Source organism: Azolla caroliniana, unplaced genomic scaffold (assembly GCF_043228905.1).
Source record: "Azolla caroliniana isolate FFs.n. ecotype wild unplaced genomic scaffold, voAzoCaro1.0.p SCAF_80, whole genome shotgun sequence".
NCBI lineage: Eukaryota > Viridiplantae > Streptophyta > Polypodiopsida > Salviniales > Salviniaceae > Azolla > Azolla caroliniana.
This window is the reverse complement of record NW_028230515.1, coordinates 12,250-25,047: the sequence shown is the minus strand read 5'-3', so window position 1 is coordinate 25,047 and position 12,798 is coordinate 12,250. Positions and strand designations below refer to the sequence as shown.

At 43.0% G+C, this 12,798-nt stretch overlaps 1 protein-coding gene across 1 annotated transcript; it reads left to right on the top strand.

Annotated features, from left to right (window-relative positions):
• Positions 1-7,353: 7,353 nt before the first annotated feature.
• LOC147849320 (splicing factor SF3a60 homolog) lies at positions 7,354-12,416 on the top strand. The gene is made up of 12 exons (XM_087337647.1): positions 7,354-7,563; positions 7,775-7,888; positions 8,873-8,977; positions 9,082-9,224; positions 9,640-9,736; positions 9,807-9,962; positions 10,061-10,132; positions 10,220-10,360; positions 10,436-10,513; positions 10,601-10,729; positions 11,657-11,803; positions 12,036-12,416. Exons 1-12 carry the CDS (start codon positions 7,390-7,392, stop codon positions 12,180-12,182), a joined length of 1,503 nt encoding a protein of 500 aa, XP_087193773.1. The 5' UTR covers positions 7,354-7,389; the 3' UTR covers positions 12,183-12,416.
• The last annotated feature ends 382 nt before the right edge of the window (positions 12,417-12,798 follow it).

The following is a 12,798-nucleotide window of genomic DNA, read 5'->3' as shown; positions in this document are numbered from 1 at the left end:
ACAGAAAGAGTGATAGAGAGAAAACACAAGAACTATATTCAAAAAACTCTATTCACCATTCTCTATACATATGTGTGTTCAATGAACACTTTTATACAAGTCCTAGAAGGACTGACCGAAGTACTTACAGTACTTCAATGCTCATTAAGAGCTCCTACACTAACTCCCAAATATATTCCTTACGGAATATCTTCCCTAACGGCCTCCCGGTTTACGCACCGATCCTGCCCTACCTACGCACCGGTCTGCGTACCGGTTTACGCATTCGGCCTAACCGATCGGTCCCAACTGATCCGGTCCTCGGCTTCTTCAGCCGATCCGGCCGATGTTGAGCTTGTCTCTCAACAAGTACTATTAATACTATCAGACACTCCGAAGGGAAGAATTGACTCGGGTTTAGTACAGGCGACGATTTGATTTACCTGTCTTCTTGGCCTATGGGGACAATTGATGGCGATATGCCTTGGTCCACCGCAATAAAGACATAATCGATTGGCACGTCGTCGTTGCTTTTCTTCTTCCGATAACGGGCCGCGTCGATGCATGGTGTCGATCTCCATCGGTGTCAGAATATTGGCTTGAGGTACATTGCGTGCAAACGATTTAGCCGTGACTGAGGCGTATGTGGGTTCCGGCCAAGAGCGTGGTATTTGTAACTGATGTTCCGAACGTCGTTCTAAAAGGCGGTTGTCGCATCGGACCGCTCGACTGATTGCCTCTGTAAGAGACTTTGGTTCTTCGGGGAAGGTTAAAAGCAAGTTTTTGACATCGTTGCGCAAGCCGTAGCAAAACTGCTCCATGAGGGCCTGATCATCCCAGGGGATACCTGAGGCGAGTAGACGGAAATCTGCCGCGTAGGCAGAGGCTGGACGATCGCCTTGACGCAATCTTCGGATCTTGTTGATCGTCGTCCTGATGTTGTCGGTATCTCCAAAGCAGGCTTTAAACTCACCAATAAAATCTTCAAAGTGATTAAGCAAGGGCGATTGTTTTTCTAGAAGCGGAGCGAACCATGCCAAGGCTGAGCCGCTAAGTAGTGTGCCTATTAGGCCGACTCGAGATGCATCAGTGGGATATCAGGAAGGATGCATCTGGATGACTAAGCGTACCTGATTAAGGAATCCCCAGAATTGCGATCGCGTTCCATCAAATTTCACAGGAAGTCCAATCTTGGGCTCTTTATGAAATCCTTAGGGACTTGATCCTTGTTGTTGCAACGCTGCTTCGAGTTGTTGTACCTGTAACGCTAACTCCCCATGTTGTTGTTGCGTTTGTTGTTTTTCTAGAGCGATTTGTTGCAGATCCCCTATCAATTGTTGGTTTTCTTGTTCCAGGGCAACAAACTTTTCTTTTAGGCACTGTAGCTCGGAGAAAACGGATTGGTATTCTTGGGCGCTAACAGTAGCCATAGTATAGGGAAAAGGGTAGGAGGATGAGGGAGAGTGACAAGTAGGCTGGAGGAGAAAATTGGTTCAAACTGTCAGGAATAGTACTAAAACAGAGATGGAATTAGTACTAAAGAAGAGTAGTACTATTAGTCAGGAATAGTACTAAAACAGAGATGGAATTAGTACTAAAGAAGAGTAGTACTATTAGTCAGGAATAGTACTAAAACAGAGATGGAATTAGTACTAAAGAAGAGTAGTACTATTAGTACTAAGGGGGACGGGACTACGTAAGACTCCCGAGAGAGGAAGTGAGAAGAGGAGAGAGAGATATCGAGAATGAGAGAGAGAGAGAGATGATGACAACGGCTAATATATTATGTGAAAGATAAGTACAAAGCGGCGAAGAGGATTAAGACTGGTGTTGAACCAATTTGGTTCAAAACAATGCCTTGTGCCTCCTTTTATAGCGTTTCTAGGAATAAGCCTGAAGCTTCTAGAATGTTCCAGAGAGATCTGGAATATACATCAATTTTCTATGATAAAACATAAATGAAAATAATATCCTACAAATTACAATTCATAGTCTAATGGTAGTAGCTCGACCCATGTAGCATAAGGTCATGGGTTCGAGTCTTGCCATATCATGACAGGTGCATCCGGATCTGATTGTACCCGCTAAATTCGTCTAGAAAGCTATAGACCTCATGGCCGGCGACGGCATCCAACACTCCATCTGTGAACGGAAGTGGAAACGCATCCATTACCGTAGCCGCATTGAGTTTCCGGTAGTCCACACAAATTCGAATTTTTCCGTTCTTCTTCGGTACGACTACGATCGGGTTCAACCATGTCGCTTTCTTTACCGGACGGATAAAGCCAACTCTTAGCAGTTTGTCGATTTCCTCCTTGACTTTGGCGGCATAATTGGGATTCATCCGGTACCGTCTTTGTGCCACTGGTTTTGCATCCTTGCTCAAGTGAATCTGATGCTGGTATAACTGAGGGTCGAGCCCTCGCATGTCTTCGTATGACCAGGCAAACACGTCACGAAATTCCGTGAGAAGTGTGATCATCGTGTTTTGTCTTCGGACTTCATCTCCTTGGCGATGTGCACCGGTTTTGCTTCGTCCGTGGTCCCTAGGTTCACCTCTTCAAGTTGAGACGCTTTTACGCGCTGTGAAACGGCCATTTCCCGTTCCAACGCTTCCTGCGCTTGTCGTAACTCTCGGATTGCATCCTTATCCGGTTCTGCTTCAGTCTCTTCCGGCTGCGGTAAGTATGGTGCTACTGCTTCGGTAATGTCAATTTCGAAGAGGGGTACGATCTTCGGGTTTTCCTACAAGTACTGAGCTTCTTCTTCATCAGCTAACCCTTCTAGCATGTTGACGCACTCTGCATACAACGGTGTACATTCCTTGCCAATGCTCGTCCTTGGCTGTGTTGGTACCCATACCTTGGCTTTTCCTCGCCGGAAGGTAATTATATTTTTCCTCCAATTCTGTTTGATATGTGCCATTTTCAACCACGCCCGCCCCAGCAATAGCGGGTATGCGCCTTGTGCCTGTAATTGTAGCACTACTGCCGAAATGTGAAATGTATGACCGCCAACGGTGACTTCTAATTTTCGTATTAATCCTGTTGGCCGCACTAAGCTTGTATCGGCCATCCGTAACCAGAACGGACACGGCTCCCACTCGTGGATTCCCAAGGCATCACACGTCCGGAGGCTTATTACATTCACACCGGAGCCTCCGTCTATTACTGTGTCGGGGAGTTCTTTCCCTTTTACAATGGCAGTAATTACCGGACTGTTGGTGTCCACCACCGTTGGTCCCTCCTCCGGATTCGAGAAGAGTACCGGTGCCAGTGATGATTCTCCTTCCGTCCTGGCTGTCTTCAATCCTTCCGTGAATCTTGGCACGAGCTGTAGGAGTCTTCCTAGTGGCAGCGTAATCTGGCATTCTTGCAACGCCTGCCATGTCTCGTTCTCGGAGTGACTGCCGCCGGCAAGTCCTACGGTGTTCTCCTTTTGCCACTCTAAGTCTGTTACGTTTTGCTTGTTTGCTTTCTTCACCCATTCCGTCGCTTGCTTCCGGATGGTCTCCTGCGTCTCCCATTCCTTGGCCATGCCCTTCGACCTTGTGGTCACCTGCTGTAGATCTGCCACTTCAGGGACTACCATATTTACTGCCGGTCATTTGTCATAGCTCTTCACCGGGCATTGATTACTATAATGGCCTTCCTGTCGGCAGTAGTAGCAGTAGGTTTTCCGGGTATTGCTGGATTCGACATTGTTTGTTGTATCCGGGGCAGGTCCTGTGGTAAGCGCGGGGTTTTGGGCCGGTTGGCTGCTTGAAGCTCCTTGTTCCGGATCCCGTGGGTGGCCGCCTTTTTTGAAATGTCGTTTTTTGTTATAGTTCTTCTTATTGCGGTACTCTTGACGAGGTTGGTCGTTATATCTGCCGTATTCCTCCCATTGCTGACGATACCCGGGGGAGTGCTCCCGGTCGTAATGTTCGTATCGTCTATTGTAATCCTGGTACCGATCATATCTATCGTACCGGTCGTAGTTATCACGCCGATCACCGTACCGAACATCATTCTCCCGTCGATCGCCATACCAGACATCTTGTGCCGGTCGGTCGCGGTCCATTCGCCGCCAGCGTTCCTCTTCTTCATCCCGACTGCTATGTGGCTCTATTTGTCGGACGGGCGATGCTTGCCGGTTCAATAGATTATACTCGCACCTATTCATCATATGGCCCTTGGATTGACAGATTACACATTGCGTCCTCATAGTGCATTCTAGTGTCGAGTGTCCGGAATTCAAGCAGGTTGTGCACTGTATTGCTTGCCGAAACCGGAGGTCTTCATCGGACAGTAACGCCCGTTGGAGTGCTCCCAGTGTGAGCTAGGAGCTTGTGTTTTCCATCTCTCACCCGGTCAATGACCTGGTCGATGGTACTTGCACAGAAGTCAATTACCGTGCAAACCGTGCGTAGGGGTTTCTGGAGCACATTTAGGAATATAGTCCGTAATTCCTCCTCCGGGGGTGCGCGGGCAAGCTGACTATGCATCCGTTGAAACCGGATGACAAACTGGGGAATGCTCTCCCCTGCCTCCTGTCGGATGGTATAAAATAAGCCCACCATTACTATCTGGTCCACCTCCCTTTGGAAAAAATGCAAGAATTTAGCTTTAAAATCTGCGAAGGTGGTGATGGTAGACGGGTCATGCGTCCGGCGCCATCTTGCTGTCGGTCCCTCCAATGTGACGCCAAATTCCGCTATCTTAGAGCGTTCCTCTTCCTCCGGGGTCAATCGTTGGGACACATGGTTTGCTTCCCATGTCTGTTCAAAGGCGTGAACATGAGCTTCCGCGTCCGGATCATCTCTATACTTGGAGTACTGGAACGGCATGTCGTCGTCCGGTACCGGTGCGCGGGTTGGTGGTGTTGGTGGTCGTTCCTGGTTTTTCTCCGGCGTCGGTGGTCTTTCCTGATTTGTCTCTGGCGTCGGTGGTCTTTCATCTTCTTTTGGTGACGGAGGCCTCTCCTCCTCGACTTCCGGTGTCGGAGGTCGCTCTTCCTCTGCTTCTGGTTCCGGAGGTTCCAGCCTTAGCATTTCCAATTCCTGTGTCGGTAAGGTGTCTGATCCTTCGTCCCCCGGTCCGCCCGGGGTGTCGTTGCTGCTACGGTAGTTCGTGTGCACGTTGTATCCCCCTTCGGAATCCGATTCATACGCTGAAAAGGCTTCTGCTTCGCCTTCTCTGCTTGCCAACGCCTGGAGAAGGGATTCGGTTTCCAGGAGGCTTATTAGGCTGCTGTCATCATCCGGGTGCGATGTTTGCTGTAACCGGAGGGACTCCTCCGCTACTCTCCAGATTACGTTGGAAAACGAGCGATCCGCTGTAATTTCTTGTGCCGCTTGCTGGAAAGCCTCACGTCTCCTTTGCCTTTCGGCAGTGCGTCGAGTTCGATCTATAACCAGGTCGTGCGTTGATCTAGTCATCCATTTGTGCCGTCGTTCATTGCAAAAACAGGAATCGTGGTCGCCAAAAACTGTGTTAACTCTTAGGGCCGGACAATGGCCTAACACAGGGTGTCTACGGAAGACACTTCACCAAAGGGGTGTTACGGCAAGAGGATTAGGCTCAACGATTAATCCGACTTAATTAGGCTACTTAGCAAGATCGTCCTTAATAATCACACGCGTAAGATATAACAATGAATGCAGAACGACAATTAACACATAGAGATAAAAACACTAAGCTTCATTAATTATCCGCTGCCCATTACATTGTATCCGGGCCTTTAAATAGGTTTCCGGTTTTTAATACAAAACGGTGCCATCCGCACCTGTTCGGGATCGGTCTGGATCCGGAACGGCATACCGATTCCGGTCCGTCCGCCCACACTAATAGCTTACTTACAACCATTCCTAATAATTAAATAACTCCTTCGTTTCACACTCTGGACTCCTTTGCCGGCCGGTAACACCGACTACTACCAATGGTCACGAGGCCTCAATGTCGGAGCAATGTTCTCAATACCACCTTGTCCTCTCTTTAAATGACCGGTAAGTGAGCTGGTTGGATCCTTTAACACCCAAGCTCCCAAAGGCAAAAGTTGATGCTCCCCCAAAATGCCAAAATACCAAAGTTGAAATGAAGAGCTCTTCCTTATCCCCAAGCCAACTCAAAACGCCCCAAAAGTAGAACCTAAATGAGTTCCCTTGCACTTTTTGTATGAAGAGAGAGGTGCCTCATTTTGCATTAAATGCAAACTACCCCACTTTGTATTAAAAAAAAAGAAAAATAGAGAATAATTCTTTAATTCGCACTGATGATGATTCAAATTCTATGCCCTTTGTAGTCTACCTTCAAAATTTCCCCTTTCGTCATATAAGCCATCCTCGTGACTCGATGCTTGGTCGTTGTCGTGTTCTTCTTCTCCAATGACATTGAGGATTTGCTTGCCTCTCTGCCGCTCCTTGAAGATCTTAACTTGTTTGCCTGGCCAGTACTACTAGCCTTGTTTCGTCGAGTTCGGTGAGGTGGTAGGTGGCATTGTCATTTGTGCATGTCACAATGTATAGTCTAAACCATGAGATTGCAAACTTCCTCATTGAATTGTATCGATTGTCGAGGTTATTGTTGTACACGATCACGTAGTCAAATCAATGTGTCTTGTCGAATTTGCCTTTGTTTTATACTTGTGTTGTCTTTAATTGTCCCAATGCCAACTCCAAGTCTTATAGCCTTCTCTCGAGTTGTCTTATCCTTGTTGCCATAAGCGCTATGTCATATGTTTGAAAGTCTCTCATGGATCTCTCTCTCTCTCTCTCTCTCTCTCTCTCTCTCTCTCTCTCTCTCTCGTTTTTGTTCTTCTTTTTCGTAGGTGAAGGCAGGGCAGGTCAGAACAAAAAAGGGAGTTTTTAGATATATGTTTCGTAGTCGGTGGATGGGGCTCTCTTGGTATCTCTCTTGTTTTTGTTGTTCTTGTTGGCAGGGCAAAAAGAGGAGTGTTTTTAGCTACATATATGTTTCCTAATGGATGGATGAACTTATTCGGTAGGACAGGACAAAAAGGCAGTTTTAGATATGTTTCCTTATATGTACATAGATGAATTCTCTGGATACATAGATAGATCGATAGATTAGGGCAGAGGGCAAAAAAGAAGTTTAAAGATATGTTTCTTGAGAGCTCCAACTTTGGCCCACCACAAGTCAATTCTACTTCTTCATTTTGTTGTAGAGAAATCAAAAGCCTTCTTTACATGCCAAATCCAATGCAAGATATGAATTTGGTTGATTTGGACAAAGCAAAAAAGAAGGAAAGAGTGGGAGCAGCGGAATTCGGAGCTGTGTAGTGGAGTTGTATGTATAATGTAACACACAGCCACAGCCACAGCCACAGCCACAGCCACAACAGGAACGAACGAAAGCGCAGAGGTTTATTTAGTATTAGGGTTTCCTTTCCTGCTCTGTGTAAGTCGTCGTCATGTCTGGGACACTGTTGGAGCAGACCCGTGCGGATCACGAGGAAGTAGAGCGGTTGGAGAGGTTGATTGTCAAGGATCTGCAGCGCGAGGTGAGGACGCAGAAAGAGCGGCTCCATCAGAACCACCGTGTCAGGAACATGCTCGACAGCATCATGCTCACATCCTCTCGCCTAGTAAGTCTCTCTCTCTTTCTCTCTCTCTCCCTCTCTCTCCCTCTCTCTCACTCACACAGAGGAAGAAAGAATGAAAAGAATCCCTTTCTTTTTATGGAACTCTCATCCTTCCGCTTATATATTTCATTTTGTTCTCCTTCCCTTCGGTTCATCATTGTAAACCATCTTTTGGCGTCTTTCCTCTAATAAGTGTGCTTATTACTTCTTGCAGATAGATATATATGAAGACAAGGATCACGCCCGGCAAGATGAGGTGGCTTTGTTGGGAGGTCAAGGTGCTGGCGGCCAGAATGTGTTTAGTGTCTTCTATGATCGCCTAAAAGAGGTAGGATGCATCTATAAGTTAGAGTTAAATGATGTATGCAAAAGATTATATTAGGTAATGGTTATAGCATTCTTCTACCACTAGGCAGTGTACATCAATATGCGGTCTTTATATATGGCTTGCAAGCATTATGGTTGGCAATGATGGTGACAATAGGTATAGATAGCACGCATCAATTACTAGTCTTCAATGAATCTGCTAAAGGTTATGCTAGACAGCCATGTCAGCACTATTAAGTGGAAAGCTTCATCCAGTAGTTCATTCGTATATATGCTAAAAGTAATCCTTTGCAATGATGCTGATGAGATGTCAAAGAATTCTCAATGTTGTTTGGAGCAAGATTTCTGGAAGGGATTTCTTTGAGCAAGAGATTAAGGAAGCAGCTGAAATATGGCCTAGATGACGTGGAGAGAATGGAATGAGAGAGAGTTATATTCTGCGCTAGATCTCATAAATTATGGTTTGCGGCTGGATTACAGATTTTGACTGCTCACTTTCTCGGATCAGCATTATTTAGCAAGCTCAGTGATAAAGAAATGCAGATGGATTCTGTAAATTACCTTTTGTATCTAAATAATCATTTTATATACTTCATTTTTTCTGAGGAGAGTTTTACATGCCAAGATTAGAGAGGAAGGCAATAGATGGAATTTGTGAAATCTGATTTATGTCTGCATAATTGAAGTTTGAAGGGCTTGCAAGTTTCCCTAAGACAAAGCATGTGGCCGAGGAGTCTGTCAATGTAGGCTTCCAGTGTTGCTCTATAAAGTGAGCATTGATATTAAGTTCATATGACACCTAAACTAGTAATGATCTAGTAATTTGGCACCCTCGTCACATGTCCAGCGTTCATTCTTATCCAGCATGTTTCAATGGTCTTTATGTTGAAAGCGTGGGGGCTGATTTCCTCAGTATTTCCTGCTAACTGCACATGTGAAAACTGATTTTTTACTGATAGTTTTCTTTAATCTTGAGCTGATGCAGATTCGTGAATATCATAGACGTCATCCTAATGCTAAGATGATCGATGCAGGAGATGATCCTGAGGAGTTGCTCAAGGAGGAGCCTTGGGTGGACTTCAGTGGCGAGGTTTCTAGTCTATTTCTCACTATTAAATAATTGTGGTTGTAATAAACTTATGGTCGTTTCTATATGTGGTGTGACTTCTCTACTTTACGGATGTCTTCTTGCAGGAGGCCAATGGGAAGTACTTAGACATGCACGAGTTGTATAATCAATACTTGAACTATAAGTTCGGGCCTGCTATTGAGTATTCTGCATACCTAGAAGAATTTCCTCAGACGCATAAGATTGCCCGTAAACACAAGCTCTCCAGGCATGTAAAGCCAACTATTTTATATGGGAATCATACATCACATGCATATGGGTATGGAGCTATAAAAGTCTTAGCATTGAAGTGCCAAGTAAGATCATCTTTCTCTTTTGAGAACCCTAAACCCTAAAGAAATGGCATTGGGGTGGCCTTGTGCAGCTTGTACATGTCAAGGGAGGAACCTGGGAAATAAATGGGGAAATTTTGGGGCAAAACTGTGTTACATTCTACAATTTCAATGAAGTAGAACATAAAATAGACATGTAGGAACAGTGTATCATATGTGAAAAAAATGAATCATGTGGTTACTTTAAATACTATGAGTGGCATTTGCATTTGTAAAACGTCCACTATAAACATTTAACTTAATGTCTGATTAATGATTTCAACTCCTGACACTGAGTTTCTCCAATTGCAGCAAATATAGAAGCTATCTTTCAGATTTGACAGCATATCTTCAATCCTTTTTTGAGCGAACACAACCTCTACAAGATCTGGATAAAATTCTTTCCAAGGTCTGTTTCCAATCATTTATATTGAAACGCCTCTCATTGTTACATTAATGCTTAAATGTATGTTGTCTAGATCGAGATGGATTTTGAAGAACGTTGGGAAGCGGGCACGGTTCAAGGTTGGGAAGATAAAGATGGTCGATCCAATGCTGATCAATCGACAATTGACATGGATGACTATGAAACAGTTGATGAACTTGTGGAACTGGGGCCTGAGAAACTTAAGCAGGTAACCTGTTGTAATGACAATTTCTGAGTGAAGATAACCTCTCATTAAAGCTATTAGTTTACTTAATAGATGATTAATTATTTTAGATTTTCCTGTAGGCTTTGATGGCACTAGGATTGAAGGCTGGTGGTACAGCCCAGCAAAGGGCAGAAAGGCTCTTCCTTACTAAGGTACGTTGCTTCTGAGTAATATTGACTAATTTTCTTAGATCCCTTCTAATTCCTACTTATTTTTACGTCTGTTTATGTTGTTTTTAGTATACCACCCTGGAAAATCTCAACCGCAAACATTTTGCTAATGTTAAGGGTGGTCCTGGAAAACCGGAAGACGTAAAAGCTTTCAGAGAAATAGCACTCCAAGAAGTAAAGATTCAACGCCTCTGTGAATTGCTTCATGAGGTATTATTATGGTGTTAAGTTCCTTAATGCTTCGACATCATGCTGTGTATTGCTTAAAATCTTGTTTGATTCTAGGCGATTGAAGAGACGAAGGCACATGTTGAAAAGAAGCAAGCTTTGACATATGAAGAAATGGAAGCAGAAAGGGAAGAGGTTCCTCCTCACTTTTTCTCAAGTTTGTCATTATGAGTTTTTCAGCTGCTGTAGTACTGGTGTTTTATTTTTAGTTGATGTATCTAGGAGGAAGTGCAAGCAGAAAGTGACAGCGATGAAGAAGAGCAGCAAATTTATAATCCTCTCAAGCTGCCAATGGGTTGGGATGGAAAACCTATCCCTTATTGGCTGTATAAACTACATGGATTAGGCCAGGTATGCTTTGCAATCTGAAAGGCACCTTCGCGTGCTACTTTTGCTATTAAACACTTTAAAGCTATTACCATCATCATTTACAGAAGAACTGCTGAAATATCAAAAGCAAAGCCCACTATATGCACATATATATTTTTCACTATTGGCTGACTAATCTCTAGCATGAGAATGAGTTGTGCAGTTAATCCTGTGTGTTCTGAATAGCAAGAAAATATAGAATGAAATTTATGTATAGATCATTTGAATAAATCTTTGAAACGCTAATTAACTGCTTCTGTACACTATGTTATTATCGTTCAAATAAATTTAGTTTTCATATCCTTTTGATTTTGTCTAAATTAATTCACTATATATTTGCGAGTGCAAGAAAATATAGAATAGCATTTATGTAGAGGTATTTTAACTCAAATCATTGAAAGACCAATTAACACACCATCACATGATTTAAGTAAGTGTAATTTATTTAACATTCTTTGTATTCTTTCTTAATCTCTAGAATTGTCTGGAATACCTCATCCCTATCTTGCCGAGCATCCATCTTTGTGGAAAGCTCTATCACTGCTAGGCACTGTCAAACGTAACTTGTTCTCATAGGCTCCAACCGTTGGAATAGCTGGTACTGGTACCAAACATTTGAGAACCTTTTTGGATTTTCAGCTTGTTATTTCTATTTATGAGTTAAAGACATGTATTTGAGAAGCTTAGAAAGTAATATTCTTCCATCACATGTTGGTCTGAGCCTTTTTCTTGCAATACTACTACTACTGTTATCTATATCTAGGTCATCTAGTGGTGATTCAAACTTGTATAAAATTTAGACCTTTCAGTGTATGTTACTGCAATAAATGTATATCTTTTAAACCAAATTGATATCTTTCTATTTCCTTCTGTTCTGCTTCCCACTGCATGTTCTGGAAATATTTGCAGGAATTCAACTGCGAGATCTGTGGAAACAGTAGCTATTGGGGTCGGAGAGCTTTTGAAAGGCACTTCAAAGAGTGGAGACATCAGCATGGAATGCGTTGCCTTGGTATCCCCAATACAAAGAACTTCCACGAAATAACGACCATTAAGGTGTTCTTTCTGTTGTTTGTATCAGGATATTTAGAAAGAGTTTGTACATTTTTAGGAATCTCAGCATAACATTAGTACATGTTGCCATCGTGATGCCCTTTTCTGTTTGAAAGGGCCTAATAAAGCTGGTAGCTATTTCATATTCATCTTATGCAACATTCTTTGCATCTTGATAACTTTTTTCTCTTTAATATATTATGTACTATGCTTCACGAAAACATTCCTATGACAGGATGCTCAGGCCTTGTGGGAGAGAATACAAGAAAGACAAGGAGTAAATAAGTGGCGGCCAGATTTAGAGGAAGAATATGAGGATCAAGAAGGAAATGTCTATAATAAGAAGACATATACAGATTTACAACGACAGGGTCTCATCTAAGTCCAATCCACTGCTTGATTTATTACATTCTCACCCTGTTGTGAAAAGGCTCGGCACATACATTGCCATTTCTCAATTAAGAAAAATGTAACTCATGATCTTTATTAAAAGAATGCGAATGGCGAGTGACAATGAACATTTTTGTATGCAATGTTTTAATCACATGATGTGATTGTGAAGATGGCTGAATATGTTCGAGTCTAATTATTTGGACCAATGAATATTCACGTTATTTTATGAGATATCAATGCCAGATGGTTAAACAATCAAAAGGAAAATCTGTTGAATAATTAGTGCTAGACTTAAAAATACCTCCTAGTTTTGAGAATTCTACTATTCATAATATGGGTAAAAATTAGTACAATATTATTTTGATATATGTCATCACTATGTATCAAACTAGCACTATGAATTACAATGGAATCCTCTGAGGCACAGAAGATCGTGCTAATTATTAACACACATTCCGTATTTCCTACAACAATTTTCAGTAGGTGGTTCAATCTCTATTTGTCACCATCCTCAATCACCAACTCCAGAATTGAGAAATCTGGACTCGGCAATGTCAATTATACCTATATCCATGTGGTATGTAAAATGTACTTCTGATTGTGAC

Bases quoted from the DNA above. Each gene is read 5' to 3' on its own strand.
- LOC147849320 (XM_087337647.1), top strand. From the start codon at position 7,390: ATGTCTGGGACACTGTTGGAGCAGACCCGTGCGGATCACGAGGAAGTA. The intron at 10,133-10,219 runs GTACGTTGCTTC...TGTTGTTTTTAG, and splicing joins AAAGGCTCTTCCTTACTAAG to TATACCACCCTGGAAAATCT. The intron at 10,361-10,435 runs GTATTATTATGG...GTTTGATTCTAG, and splicing joins TCTGTGAATTGCTTCATGAG to GCGATTGAAGAGACGAAGGC.